The sequence below is a fragment of the Amblyomma americanum genome, chromosome 1, assembly GCF_052857255.1.
Source record: "Amblyomma americanum isolate KBUSLIRL-KWMA chromosome 1, ASM5285725v1, whole genome shotgun sequence".
Taxonomy (NCBI): domain Eukaryota; kingdom Metazoa; phylum Arthropoda; class Arachnida; order Ixodida; family Ixodidae; genus Amblyomma; species Amblyomma americanum.
Window position 1 is genome coordinate 502,649,638 of NC_135497.1, and position 15,460 is coordinate 502,665,097.

Here is a 15,460-nt window from a genome sequence, read left to right on the forward strand (position 1 = left end):
CTTGGTTTTGCGAATGAGAAAAATAATTAATATGACCTACTAATCTATTACTATCACAAGAACTCTACCATGCACCTAATTGATACAAATAAACTAATGTGAAAAAGTGCTACTGCTGGCCCGTTCCTCTCTGCCACGGTACACATAAAGAACACTGAATTATCTGGGCAGTTCTTCACTCCACATGTGCTCATTCGCTCCTCCCACTGCTCGGTTCTTTTTCAGAGGACCTCAATATCATTCCTTTGCACAGCCTGTTTCTCGCCTTTGAGAAGTGCGGCGACCTCTTCACCAAGCAGTACAACATGGAAATGCATACCCGGTGGAAACACTGGAATAGCATGGAGGGAATCCACAACTGCACGCACTGCTCCTACACGAGCACTCGCAAGTAGGTCTTACAGTGCCGTTCCTTGCTTGACGCCATCGTGACTAGTGAACTGGAGAGATGTCCTTTTGCTGATGAGGAATCTTTTGAAGCCATAAATATTTTTAAAAAGCAGAAATCGTGAAGTTGCCTAAATAGTACGCAATAAATGCTTGAATGCCACGATTTAAGAACAGAACACGACGCAGTCACCAGCAAGACTAGTAGCAGTAGCGTACTCGAAAGTGTCCCTTCGCGCTTTTTTGCAGGCTTCGTATTCTTTTCCCATCAGGAAACACTGCCCGCTTTTTCCAGTAAGCCAACGATTACAGTCTAAACGAGCCTGACGGTCGCACTGATAGCGTGCGTTGTATTCGATGTTCGTTGAAAGTGAACTCCTCCTATTACACCCAAATTTTAAAATCAGAGAAACAATACTTATGTTTGAAAAATTGAGTTAGGGAGTAATGGGCGTCTCATACTTGAAAAGCCTTATTAAGGCCCTATAGCTTTTCCAAGCTATCCACGGTGGTCATTATTCACCCCGCCGAGAACCTTGCCGGCAACAAACTGCTTTAGGGACGTTACATAACTAATTAAGGTAAGCGTTCAAGGCAGGTGGAAATACGACTCCACGTCGTGGTCTTCATAATGTTCCTGAAAGTCTGGGAGTGCTCGTACTTTACTTACAATGCTTTATCGTTCGTGGTTCAGTGATGTCGGCGTTAACGAAGTCACCCGTTCCGGCCAGCTGCCCAATAACGACACGTTGCCACAAACAGCACGTGCGTCACAGTCGTCTGCCATGGCTGGGTCCATGCGGCCCTGAAGCTAGCGCAAGAAGGCGCAGAACGTGTTAACTGCAGAGCCTGCCTGGGCGTTGTCTACATCCGGTGGCAGCGCAGATTGTGAAGAGCAGATTGGGCTGGTGACACTTGCCACGTGATCTGCTGGGCAAGCCAGGCATGACAAGTGATTGCTACTCAAACTTCTCTAATCGCTACCTTTATTTGATCGCCGACCACGCTCTAATCTCACTTGCACTTTAGAGGTTTGCCCAGCTGGCACACCCTTATCCAGTGATCACCATTGTATGCCTTAACCCGTCGGCACGCCTCGCGGGCGAGTTTGCGTAGTTTTAGTGCAGCCTTTTGTTACTTTTCAAGGTCCCGATGTTCTCTTCAGAGCAACGTAACCAGGGCCGGGTGGCATTATTCGCCATCTGCGGTAGCGGGAAGTGCGAGTTTTATATACAGCTGCCGAGTCCACGGCGAATCTTTGTTCGACCTAACCGAGTTGCACGGCGGCAGTCGTTCGTTATATCTGAGACGCAGTGCCACTCCTCTTACACACACTTTTACGGTAGCGGCACCTTATTTCGTAATAAGCGAGTGTTCGTTATAACCGCGGCCGTTGTTTGCTGCCTCCCCAGTGTAGAAATCGGCACTGTGATGCCGCTGCTGCGATGTCAGAATTGAGCGAATCTCCCGTGTAGGAAATGGCCCGGCAGGTGCTTTTGGTAGCGGCCTCTCTCGAGGACTGGCGCAAGTTGACGAGCCGCCCACCACTTCTGGTCGCCTCGTGGCCTGCGCCTCATTAGCGCTGAACTTTATGGATGCAAAGAATTGAGTGTGACTTTGCGCGTGCTTGTTTCAATACTTTCAGAGCTGAACTGAGCAGTGGTACCTCAGACGCTCCTCAATAAGCCTGATTATCAAGCATTACTGTTAAGTCGCTCACATTACAACCGAAGTATGGGTCAACCGAGGTTTCCTTAGCGAGGACATAGGAAGGAAACGTCAACAGGGGAGGAAATAAAGTTAGCGTGAGACGTTCGCTCATGCGGAAGAGATGCGTCAGAAGCAGGAAAAGATGCGACTAACACCAGCGGCAGGAATATAAATTTAAGGTGCGATCGTCACTGGCAAAATCATAACCTTGAAAGAGATGTGCTCACATAACTTGATACCTTTAGCCTACTGTGTCCCGCGTTTTCCTTTGCGAAGTTCCGGAAGACAGCCCACCACTGGTTAGCGCGCGCTGATTGCTCCTGATGCTGCATGCGCACGCGCAGTTGCCCGAAACCTGGTGCCTCCTGGCGCTGTCAGGGTGATGTCGAATGTGTACTGGCTGCGCGGGCTCCAGGTACTACGGAACGGCACCGGTAACGGTAACATGGTACATGCTATGCTAAAGGTGTCTACTAAAGGAGGCATCCGGAGAAAATATTCGTAGTCGTGTGGTGATTCTCCTTATCCTTACCCTTCATGTACGCAGGGTTGATATCATCAGGCATGAGCGTACCCACGTTGACAGGCGAGAGTCCGTGTGCCATTTGTGTCAGAAGAGGTTCTCCCGGCCGGACAATCTCAAGCTTCACATGATGATCCATAGTGGTGATAAGCCCTACGAGTGCGGCCAGTGTAGCAAGAGGTTCAGGCAACGCGTCCATGCAAGGAGGCACGAGCAGGTCATACACTCCCGCCGGTACCCGCTGACCTGCCCGCGGTGCGGGGCTGGTGCCGAGGACGTCACGAAGCTCAGGCGCCACACCTGCAAGCCGCTGGGCACGACGGAGGGTAAAGAAGGATTCAAGCGGGGACGAGGACGGCCACGCTTAATGGCCGACGGAACTGCGCCAAAGGTACGACCGCGAAACACAGTGGAGGGTACGCAGCTGCAAGTAGGAGTGAAGCGGGGCCGAGGTAGACCACGTAAAGTAATAGCGCAAGACGCGTCAGCGCCGGCACCGTAGAAGCTTACGGGAGTTGCACTACCCCAGCAAGCAGTGAAACCAGGTCAAGGTCGACCACGTAAAGAGGCAGCACAAGATGCGTCGGCGATGTAGCGAGATGTAGCGCGATGCAGGGTTCTGTACTGAATAAATAACTTTTTTTACATACACTTTACGTATCCATGCCTCAAATGAAAAGCAAAACGAAGTCAAACTGTAATGGAAAAGACGAAGGGGTAAACAACGCCCCGGAATGTGATATCACACGATGTGAGCTTGTCTTGACAATGAAGGGAAGGTTATATGTGTAGCCTTCCAGGGACTCCGGAACTTGGTTTTGAGTTGGGGGAGGCAAGACATCGAGCTTATTTTGATGTTTATTTGATGCTCAGTTGCACACATTTTTAATAATTTTCATTTTTCAATGTTCAAAGGTTGATGCAAACTTTAAGGATGTGGTTATGACACTCCAGCAGTCAGGAATACAGATAAAAAGGCTTCAAAAGAAACCGTTTAAAGGTCTGACTCGCGCCCACTAAGAACTAAATGACTCGACTGCGGCGATACGCACAAGCATGCTCGGCGGGCAATGAACTGAATGCTTGAATTTTTTTAAGCGCTCAATTTAAACAAGGCAACGAACCTTCGTGATAAAGCACCAAAGCCAACTACAACAATCTGGGAAAATGTGGAAGGATTCGCACATAGCCAATATCAATGGAGATAAGTCTGATCGCATCTGGTGTCAAAAACAAAATGATAAAGCCGTGTGCCAGTGGTTCTGAGTGCGAACGCACAAACAGGGCAAATGTTCACTGCAATATAAAATGAAGTGGAATGGGACGTTTTATAGACGAGAAGGATTACGCACAAGGAGTGATCAGTCGCTTTTGAAGTTTGTGCATAATTTCTTTAAATTCTGCTAATTTTGATAATGTACACGCTGCAGGCAGTCTACTTTTGTTCGGACATGACTGCTTTAAGTTATTTATATTCGAAATTTCCACAACTGGCTACTAAACCAAATAGTTCAGCCCCGCTGTGCTTTGCATGAAAAGATTCCTAGAACTGAAGTGTTTCAATTGTAAGAAATCAGATCAAAGTGAAAGAAATTGGAGCCAGGGGGCAGGCGGGCACTGCCTGTTGTAGAAAAGTGTTGGGGGTGACTGCCCCTCTTGACCCCCCTGTTTGGGGTCCCTGGTGGCTGCATTATTTTGTCACGCCGTCAAATAATTCCGCCATCGGGCGGTTCGCCCGGCCGCCTGGCCCATTTCTGCTCTTTTGTGCTCGATAGCTACAGCCCGTCGATGGGGTAGCTGGCGTCATCTACCGAAGAATCTTGACACAAGGTGGTGGTGGTGGTAAATTTTAATGAATATTGAGCCATATCTTAAACTATTCTTCGGTTGGCTCTTGGTCGCGCGAAGTTGGCGGCATTCGGTGACGTCCGGTGTCTTCCAAAGCCCAGCCCACCAGCTGATTTGGGAAAGCTGGGTCGGTGCTGGACACCGCAACCTCCCTTCGCTGGAGGTCAGTGAGTTCTCACTTCGATGGGGGCTGTAACTCAGAGCATATGTATACTATGTGACGGAAAGCAGCTCTTGGGGCTCTGCATAGGGTACACTCTGGAGAGAACAGACCTGGGTACATTAGTGCTAAAAGGGCGGGGGAGAAAACAGTGCAAGGTTGTAGCTGGCGGCACGTCACCTGCTCTAATTTAGTGAGTGATTTGTGAGGCGTAGGATAGTGGAGTCGTTGCTCTCGGTAGTGGAGTGAAATTTCGTGGTAAGTGATCATTCGGTCACGGGCGCTCCCTGGCTCGGCGTGTTGCCCTGCTCGGTTGACGTACCCTCGAGCGGTGTCATGGGCGGCTTCGTTGCCTGGATGGCCCGCATGCGCCGGGACCCATTTGAGTTGAATGCGCCCTGTGGGGCGCTGAGAGGAGTTGAGAATTTTATGGGTGACCGCATGCGTCCGCTCTTTTGCAAAGTTTCGCGTCGCGGTTTTTGAGTCACTAAATACGTGTCTGGCAGTAGTGGAGCAGATCGCAAGGGCAATTGCAGCTTCTTCGGCTTCTAGCGAGGTGTGCGTTAGGACCGATGCAGCTGCTAGAGGTGAAATGTTGTGGCCTATTGCGGAAATGGCAAACGCCGGGTGAGTGGTGTATGCCGCGGCATCTACGTAGACAGCCTCATTGTGCTGGTTATAATGTTAGTGTAGTGCCTGGGCTCTTGCTGCGCGTCGAGCTTGGTGTTGGACTGAGTGCATGTTCTTTGGGAGTGGATGTACTGTTAGAAGTGTTTGGGCGGCCCCGGGGGTGTGGTACGTAAGCCGGAGAGTGTTTTTTTGGGTGAAGACCTAGGTTCTTAATGAAGCTGCGGCCTGTAGGGATGGAGGAGAGACGTTCAAGTTGTGCCGTCCGGTGAGCTTCTGTAAGCTCGGCAAGTGTGTTATGTATGCCCATGACTAACAGCCGTTCGTTGGAGGTGTATCGAGGGAGGTTGAGTGCGGTATTGTATGCCTGGCGAATCAGGGCGTTGATTTTCTCTTCTGCTCTCGTTAGGAAGAGATATGGGAGAGAGTATACTATGCGGCTGACGAAAAATGCTTGAACTTGGTGACGGAGGTCATGTTCTCTCACGCCCCTGTGCCGGTTGGAAATTTGTCGTATGAGCCGCATGGTCTGATGAACAGTGTTTGTGAGTTTGGTTATCGTGGCAGTGTTCTTGCCGTTACTCTGGAGTAGGATGCCTAGGATTCGGACCTTTTCTATTTCTGGGATGGGGTGCCGTCCAACTTGAGTTTTATTGGAGGCGGGGGGCCTTGGTCCGCCCTACATCCATGTAGTCGAAGAATGAGTAAATCGTATTTGGTACGGGAGCAGGTCAGGCCGACGGTTGCAGCGTGCGCGGTCACCAAATTAGCGCCGTCCTGCAATGTTTCTTCCATGGCTCCGGCATTTCCTGTGGTTGCCACAGTGTTATGTCGTCGGCATAGATAGAGTGCGAGAGATTAGGTACTGCGTTTAAAGCCTTCGCCATGGGAATGAGTGTTATATTGAAGAGCAGCGGCGAGAAGAGTGAACCTTGCGGAGTGCCTCTGCTGCCGAGTGCGAAGGTTGGGGAGGAGAGAGACCCGAAGCAGATTTCTGCTCTGCGGTGTCTTAGAAAAGCTGAAATGTATTTGAAGGTGCGCGGGCCGGTTCCAATTGTCGAGAGCGCTTTTAGGATGGCTGAGTGGTTGATGTTGTCAAAGGCTTTGGTTAGGTACAAAGCTAGAATTGCTCGCGTGCGTTTTGCATTTCAGGGGTGGAGGGCCTCTTTCGAAGTCTGAAGCATAACGTCCTGTGTGGACAGATGACTGCGGAAGCCATTCTTCGTGTGGGGGAGTAGGTCGTGATCGTCGATATAGTTCTGTAGGCGTTACAGGACCACATGTTCGAACAGTTTGCCTAGACAGGATTTGAGGGATATTGGGTGTAGGCTTTTTATATCTACAGGTTTGCCTTGTTTCGGAATAAAGGTTATGCGGTCGTGCGTCCATTGGGCTGGTAGCGCTCTATCTTGCGAGCACCTGTTGAATAGTTCTTTTATAGCCTGAACAGAGCGCTCGTCGAGATTCCTAAGCATCTTGTTGATTTCGTCTGCCCCCGGGGCCGAAGTGGTGCGTAGTTTCTGCATGGCGGCTTTAATTTCCATGTAGGAATGTCCTCATCTAGTGTAGGATTGGGGCCGCAGGTGTAAGGAGGGAGCGCGGTTGTTGGATTTGTGGTAAGATATTGTGCTTTAAGAGCGGTTACCAAGATGTCATCCTGTAGAGGGAGCTTCTGCAGAATGCGGTTGACGTTTTTCCTCTGCATTGCATTCGTGCCTCCTGGTTCTAGCAAGCAACAAAGAAATGTACACGTCTCTTTGAGGCCGAGGTTGCCGCTCAAGCGATCGCACAATTTGCCCCATTGCTGGTGTGCCATTGGCTTGCATGGGCCTCAATCTTGTTTAGTAACGCGGCTATGCACCGCTTGAGTGGCCTATTGTGTTTGTGAGCCAGCCACCTTTTTTGAAGGCTGGCATACACTTAAGAAAGGTTGTAGTAAGCGACTATCTGCCGTCTCTGCATTTGGGGTGTCAGAGATTGAGGATGTGGCCCCAGCCACGCCCTTTGTGATAGTTTGTGTCCCGGTGTCCAGGTCTGTGATGGTGTCTGGGACGTCTAATCAGATTTGACGGAACTTGTCCCATCTACCACCTCCAGGCGTCGTTTTCTAACCTGGGCTAAGGTTGTGAGGTTGATATCGGTGCTGAGTATATAGTGATCACTACCGAACGAGTGCTGCGTGTTTGTCCAATGACTGTTGAGGAGGTGTTTTGGATGGTTAGGTCCGGGCTGTTGTGTTGAATATTAGTTCCGACCCTCTTGGCTTGGTCTATGTCGTTGAGCAGGGATAAGCCTTCATTTTGGATGAAAGTCCAAACCAAGGTGCCTTTACAATCGTTTTTGCTGTAGCCCCAACTTGTGTGGTTGCCGTTAAAGTTGCCAATTATCAGAATGGGATGGTCTGCACTGAGCGTGAGTGCCTTGCGCATTGCTGCTATGAGAGGTGCCGGAGGGACTTTTGACGGGCTATATATGTTTAGTATGAATAGGATGCTTCCCTTGCGTGAGCAAGGGAAAACAATCCGCCTTTACAACAAAGGTAATTATGATATAATGAATGCCGAACTGACAACGTTTTTCGTAAGTTTTTCCTCAAGTTTTCATTCACGAAGTATTCATGAGAACTGGCTAGCATTTAAGAATAAACTTGATGCCCTAGTCAATGAATTCATTCCCCAAATAACTTTCCACGCTAATCCACACAAACCATGGTTTACTAAAAGTCTTAAAAGGTTGGAAAATAAAAAGAAACGCCTGTTCCGCTCAGCAAGAGCCCATGGAGCGCAAAGCGCATGGGCGATGTACCGCGCTGCGGAAAAATCGTATCAATCTGCTATCCATAACGCGAAGCACAACTTTTTTCATCAAGACCTTCCTAATATGCTCAGCGATAACCCCAGGAAGTTCTGGCAAGCCGTTAACCCTCATCATGAACACACGACTACCCTCAAAGACGAATCAGGCATGGCTATGACCGACTCTGAGTGCGCTACTTTATTCAACGCAGCGTTCTCATCCGTCTTTACTAATGAAACCGATACGCAACTTCATACATCTAATTTACTCTTTGAGCATGCTATGCCGGTAGTCGCATTTTCCTCACTGGGTATTGCGTCCTTAATTAGAAACATGGAAATCTCATCTTCATCTGGTGTAGACAATATTAACTCGAAACTTCTAAAGAACACTAATGATATTTGTGCCGAGTTCTTATGCTTACTTTTCACCCAGTCACTCTCAACAGGACAACTACCGGACGATTGGAAAACTGGAAAGGTCGTTCCAGTCTACAAATCAGGTAACAAAGATTCGCCGTTAAATTACCGACCCATTTCCCTTACTAGTGTGCCCTGCAAACTAATGGAACACGTCATCTATACTCATATTATAAACTTCCTCGACTCGAACAATTTTTTCCATTCGTCTCAACACGGTTTTCGGAAAGGTTTTTCTTGTGAAACGCAGCTAGCCCTATTCATTCATGATTTACATGCTAATCTCGATTCTAACCTACAGACCGACGCCATTTTCCTGGATTTTGCAAAAGCATTTGACAAGGTACCTCATAAACGCTTAATCCTAAAACTTTCCCGTTTGAACTTGCCCCCGACATAGTAAAATGGATAGAAGAATTCCTGACTAATCGCTCACAGTTTGTCGTTGTTTACAATCAAAATTCCAATCCGCTACCAGTAACATCAGGCGTCCCTCAAGGTTCTGTACTAGGCCCGCTTCTATTCCTAATTTATATTAATGACTTACCGACCAATGTGTGCTCTAATATTCCCATGTTTGCGGACGACTGCGTTGTTTATCGCACAGTTACTAACGCCTCCGACCCAACATACCTTCAAGATGACCTAAACCGCATACAGGAATGGTGCGACCGTTGGCTAATGGAACTGAACCCTCATAAATGTAAACGTTTGTCCTTCCACCGCCGCCGTAACCCGCTTGATTTCCCATATGTAGTCGCTAACGTTAACCTGCAGTCCGTTTCATCATACAAATACCTAGGCGTCACACTGTGTAACAACTTATCATGGGCTACACACGTTACTAACGTCATTTCCTCGGCTAATAAAACTCTCGGATTCTTACGACGTCATCTTCGCCACGCCCCACAACAGGTAAAATTACTAGCATATAAAACTCTTGTCAGGTCAAAGTTACATTATGCATCGCCAGTTTGGAACCCTCATCAAGTTTACCTTATCAATGCGCTCGAGTCAGTTCAAAACAGAGCAGCCAGATTCATTCATTCCTCCTATTCGTACGATATCAGTGTAACATCTTTAAAACGGAATCCAGTTTAGCGCCCCTTTCACTTCGTCGTCGTATTTCTAGCCTCTGCCTATACCATAAATTTTTCCATAGTTCGCTGCGCTGCGCTCCCTACATTGCCCCGCCAACCGGCATATCCCACCACATTCGTCATCCTTTCCAAGTGTTTCGCCCCCGTGCCCGTACTGTTACCTGTGCCACTTCTTTTTTTCACCGTGTTTCTGTAGACTGGAACGACCTCTCCAATGACATCGCTACCATCTCATGCCCATCCACATTCGCCGAAGCTGTTACCAACCATTTTTCAACATAACACTTGTTCATTTGACTGTATGTACCCACCCCTTATGTAATAACCCCAGTGGGTCTTTAATGTATTAAAATGAAATGAAATGAAGTGAGAGTTCTACTAGGAGGCCGTCTATGTCATCAAGCTCTAAAGAGTTCTCAATTGCTGTAAAGTTACGGTGAACCAGTGTCGCTACTCGCGTTCATAGCAGCACGCTCGTTGACTCATGAACTGTGTAGTTTCGAAGCTTGACATTACAGAGAGTTTCTTGCAATGCTATGACGATAGGTATCTCGTCTGCTGAGAGGTTTGGAGTTGAAGTTAAAGGTTGTCGCGCCTCGCTCGGAAGCTCCTGGAATTCCACTGCCATACACGGATGCAGCTATGTTGTGCAGCAATGTTGGGGGCGACTGACGGGTCTAGAAGATTTGGGCCGTTTGGCTGGGTGATGAATTGTCCTTGTATGTGGGGCTGGATTTGAGCCACAGAGGCTTCATGTGCGCTTTGAAGTCGCTCGACAGCAGTCATCCGGCCCTGCAATATTTGCCATCCATGCTGCAGTATCAGTGCGAAGGGCGTTGATGTTTTGCTCGAGGCTTTGAATTATCGAGATTAGCTGAGTGAGCGCAGCTGTGTCTACCGAAATGCGGGGTCATTTTCAGCTTGAGCCTTGCGCTTAACGGGGCGGTTGCGAGTAGGTGACGCAGCGCGTGATGAGGAGGTGGAGGCAGGGGAAGGAGTGAGTTGTTTGGGTGTGATAGTTTGTACTGCGATGGGGGGACGGAATTTTTTGTAGGCTGCTCTCGCCTGAGAAGTAGCTGTAATTGTTGGCGGAGCTCTGCAATTTCTAAACCCTGCTGTCGGAGTTGTGCTCTGCGCTAAGGATTCTCTTTAGCGAGCGAGGGAGGTCTCGGCTTCGAGGTCACCTGTGTGATTATGGGCTGGGCTTTTAGTCCCGGTAGTGGCGGGAAGAAGGCGGACCGGCTCCTGCGCTGGCTTTTCCGTGAGACGGACCTGCAACCGATTCTGGATTTGGTCTGAAGCCGGCTGCGTGATGATAGGGACTGCCTAGTCGTGCTCTTGGTGGGTGAAGGCTCGGCGGGATTGTCTGTGGTGGTTGTAGCATTGGTGTTGGATTTCGGGTTTCGAGCCCGGTATAACCGCACTTTGCATTTTTGTACCCCGTGAAGTGGGAGCCACCGCCAAAGATACATTTGGAGTCGCACGTGGGAGTTGAAGTTGCCGGATGGGTGCCGCCGCATCTTTGACATCGGTTGCTGACAGCTTGAGGGCAGACGTCCGACCAGTGGCCCGGTCTCCAGCAGTTAAAACAGGCCTCTACCTTGGCTTTGAAGGGATGGCAGTTATAAGCGGCTCCGTAGATGTTGAGCTGCTTGCGAACCTCTTTTTTTTTACGAAGGTGATCGAGATTGATTTAGTGCGGCCCAAAGGGCGCGCGTCTCCTATTGTGCAGGATCGGCTAGGGTTTATTGCGACGAGGTCGTTGAATATCTCTTCGTCGGTTTGGTTGTAGATTGCGTTGCAGAGAATTCCACGTATGGCATCGTCGGGTGTGGCGATGTAAGGCTTTACCGAGAATTGCTTGTCGTTCAGTAGGAGCGTCTGCAGCTGCACGTAGTTTTTGGCACGCACCTCGGCAGGTGTGCTGATTGTGAACGAGTTATTGTGTGGGTTAACTCTGAGTCGGCCGTGCTGCCGGGCTTCATAGTAGTTGAGCATCACAGCCGCGCACACAATAGGCCTCAGCGCGCCGCCGTTACATTGTCTAAGATCCAATCCGCCATCAGGTCCGGAAATTACTTTCAGATCCGTAGCCTGGATCTATGGTAGAGGTGCATGACGTTTAAGCTTTGGAGAAATAGTCTTGCCTTGTTTTGGCGACGCCAACGTGGCCGGGTCGGCGGGTGGGTGAGCTTGGGCGGCCTCCTTCAGAGCCGGATTCGAAGTCGCTAGGGTTGCGAAGACCACACTGCAGGCATGGATTGCTCTCGACTAACGCGGGTCCCTAGCGAAGTCTTCGAGGTTGATTTCTTCGCCTTTAGCGCTGTACACCATCATTTCTTAGGTCAAAACGTAATCGGGGTGAGTCTAGACGCACCGGTGACCGTAGGCCTAACCGGTGGCCGCAGCGGCGGGGGCCCTTGTGATGGCAACAACGCGAGCCATAGCGTTCCGCGCCTGACTCGGGGCGGTAAAGTCTTTTTCGAGCAAAAATGGTCGGAATTGCACGGAAAATGTTCGGAACGGGTGCCGAAAGCCTTCACTGACCGATTATGGGTGGTATTAGTCCATTTCATGTCGAAAATCTGCCCTCCCGAGTGAAAATATACGGAGCCGAGGTGAGGTGCGTCCGCTCTCTCCGACGGCCACCTGGTGGTCTCTCTTGACACAAGACCGGCCTGGCGAATTCGTTTTAATAAAAAAAGTGTTTTCTTGACTTCATAAGGTTATAGGTTGGCGGTTTTGTAAAAGATGTGCCTTCTAGAAAAGGCGCGTGAGAAGAAACAGCGCGTTTCGACTTCGTAACTTCCGCTCCACTGGCAGAGAAAGCTAAGCGGATTTTAGTGATACCGCCGAAGACCTAGCCGTGGAGGCGAAACTAGACTCTAAAGCGGCGTACGCTTTCGAAGAATCTGAGCCATTTCTGTGAAATTAAGCCTATTCGCCGAAATTAGCGGAGCTGCAACAGTTGACGTCTTTTCTTGTCTTACATCGGCAATTCGCACTCGCCTCACCATAAGCTTCCCATCCCGGTTAGCTCAGTTTTTGGACCAACTCCTCCGGTGAAACGGTGGTCCCGGGTTCAAACCCCGACCGGAACGAACTTAACTCAGAAGTTTTTGAGAAAGTTGTACAATAGCCTTCTTTTATAGCCGTATAGCTTTGCTTGGCAAGATTCAAATGAATAAGTACTCCCTTATTATCAACCTAAGATGCATGGGAATATAGATTTTATACCATACATTACCGTATTGCAATGTAAGCAATGAACAAAGGCTTTGCCGAGGCGACATCGTCACGCGCTGGTCGGTTAAGGTTCTTTGTACAGGGAATTGTGCTGGACTGTTTTCAATACGATGAACGCATGAATGTACAATTATTCTTAATTCGTGAGGTCTTCGTTTGTCGCCAGTTTAGATGAATTCCCAATAGAATGATCTGCATTCTGTCTACGTGACAGTAAACTGTGACACCCGAATGAATGCGGCACACTTTTCCATAAAGGTAGTAGGTGGTGGTACGCTTTGGAAATGGGCTAGGATGCCACTCGCCTAATTTCAGGCCGAAAAGATACAGTAAAACTGCGTCTTCGCGCTGCATTCAGGCATAACAGTGTAAATCAGAGCTTTTAAAACAAAAAGATCCAAGACAGAGAGCGGACTATAGCTAGTCACACATAGGCGAAAAATTTAAAAATAGTTAAGGATTCTTTTACTACAAAGGCCAGAATCTACTAGGTAATCTATTCACATATATGCGAAAAAGAAAAAAGAACAGTGAAGGCTTCTTTTACTCCAATAGACCAGAATCTACACTGCATTATGAGCGCATCAGCATCATCGTCATTACAGTGTGTAGGCAATTCGCATTTAAGCCTGTGGGGTTGAATTGGGGAGATAAGTACGTTCTCCCCACTCAATCGCGGCTGACACGGTTCAAAACCGCCCGGACCCAACCCCGTGGTTGCGTACGCTAGCGAGCGCTCGCCGACCACGGCGGGCCTTGCTCTGAGGGAACAAAGGAACGACATATTGGCTGACACAAACAGGCATTTATTGCTACAGAAACAATAACGCCAGCTAGCAACAAGGTACGCTAATGAATCGAGGACGTCCGACTCACCAGCAAGGTTCCGCGCGAATGTTCGCCCGCGCTAGGGCAAGGGATATATGCTCCGAAGGCCGGACGGAACGAGTACGCGAGCCTGTCTCCCCGTCACTTCCTCGCCCCGCCGGCAAAGAGCGGAGCCGCGAGCGACACGTCCGCCCGCGCCGACGATCCCAGCCGAAGCCCATCATCTCCCGCGGGCGGGCTTCAGCAGTCTCCCGCGCAGCGATGCTGGCGCCCTCTCTTGCCAGTTAATGTAACTGACAAGGGAATGCGCTCAGCCTCGAGGTGAGACTGCCGCTGCACGGTGCCTCGCGGGAAAGCAAAATCAGGGGTTCTGAAGGGCAGGTCCCCACAAGCCTAGCCAAAGTCTGCATCCGCATCGCCGGTACAGTGATCAAATATTGGAGTTCACTGCACCGCCGAGGCAAGCAAGCGACTCGCACTTGCGCTTTGTGGAACGATGGATAATTATCAAAAAAGTGAGTGATGCCTTTGTAGATCTGCACCATGTCAGCCGAAAGCCATGGGCAGAAACTTCGTCGCAGAAGGAAAAGACACGTTGAAGTTATCCTGCAGCTCCCTGCGTGGGCCGAAGCTGGTGCAGGTCCAATGTCAAAGCAGTGCAAGCAGCTACAGCGTGATGTATGCTGGACCGAATGTTTGGTGCCGGACACTGAGGACGTGCCGAGCCCTATCCCCAGAAGCGAAGAGGCTCTACCTGGAGCCGCATCGGTGTTTGTAGATTTAAACGCTCATTGACATCATCAGGACCTTTACATGCCGTCGGGTTGATAATCATCATCATCATCGTCATCATCAGTCTGACTAAACCCACCTCAGAGCAAAGGCCTCTCCCATGTCTTTCCCATTAACCCTCTCTTTGGCCAGCTACATTGCCCTTTGTCTGCAAAATTCTTTATCTCATCCGCACACCTAATCTTCTGCCGCCCCCTGCTACACGTAAGTTCTCTGGGAATCCACTCCGTTACCCGTGAGGAACAGCGGTTTTCTTGCCTTCACATTCCATATCCTGCCCAAGCCCATTTCTTGCTCTTGATTTCATCTAGGATGTCCACCCACTAAGCTCGCTTCCGGTCTCTTAAAGTTACACTTATCATTTTTCTTTCCATGGCTCGCTGCGTTGTCCTTAACTTTTAAGATACAGCTGTTGCACACTTTCCTTAATGGGAAGCCGATCACGAAAGCGATGACGAGGACATAGCATCTTTTCGGCACCAGCTTCAAACGTGGGCAATAGAAAAAGGGTCTACGGATGCCCCGGTCTTGTCGCTTTTGGAAGTGCTCCGCAACCACAGGTGTTTTTCTTCCTGGCGTAGGGCCGGGCAGGAGCCTATGCACAACCGAGACCGATTTTGAATTGTTTGGTATGTGGCCCAATATCATGTGCGAATGCAAGCCCTAGTTATAACCATTCACTTTCGGACCTCTGTCCAATTATCCACCGACATTGCCCCGGTAATTGATGGCAAGCTGTTTTAATGTGGCTTTGTCTTGGATCCCTCTCCTTTTTTCTCCTATAAACTTGAGAGCTTCGTAGGGAATACCAACCAGTATTTACACACCCGAGTTCAAAAGCTTGGTGTTGGCTCATGGCCTGCTCGATATTGAATGTAAATCAAATCCAGCAAGCCAAGAGCCAGCTGGAAGCCACTGGTAGCGGCTGAGGCAACCTCTTAATACTCACCGCGAATCTTAGCCACTTTCTTGAGTGCATAGGCGCTGCAAAAAGCAAGAACCACGAAGGGCGAACGTGTGCGAA

The 15,460-nt window shown here is 49.4% G+C and overlaps 1 protein-coding gene across 1 annotated transcript; it reads left to right on the top strand.

Moving 5' to 3' along the window:
* The first annotated feature begins 310 nt into the window (after positions 1-310).
* LOC144106191 (zinc finger protein 711-like) lies at positions 311-3,210 on the top strand. Its single transcript, XM_077638932.1, has 2 exons — positions 311-391; positions 2,645-3,210. Exons 1-2 carry the CDS (start codon positions 312-314, stop codon positions 3,120-3,122), a joined length of 558 nt encoding a protein of 185 aa, XP_077495058.1. The 5' UTR covers position 311; the 3' UTR covers positions 3,123-3,210.
* The last annotated feature ends 12,250 nt before the right edge of the window (positions 3,211-15,460 follow it).

Excerpts from the sequence above, each read along its gene's own strand:
- LOC144106191 (XM_077638932.1), top strand. The coding sequence starts at position 312 with ATGCATACCCGGTGGAAACACTGGAATAGCATGGAGGGAATCCACAAC. Across the intron at positions 392-2,644 it reads TCCTACACGAGCACTCGCAA|GGTTGATATCATCAGGCATG; the intron begins GTAGGTCTTACA and ends TCATGTACGCAG.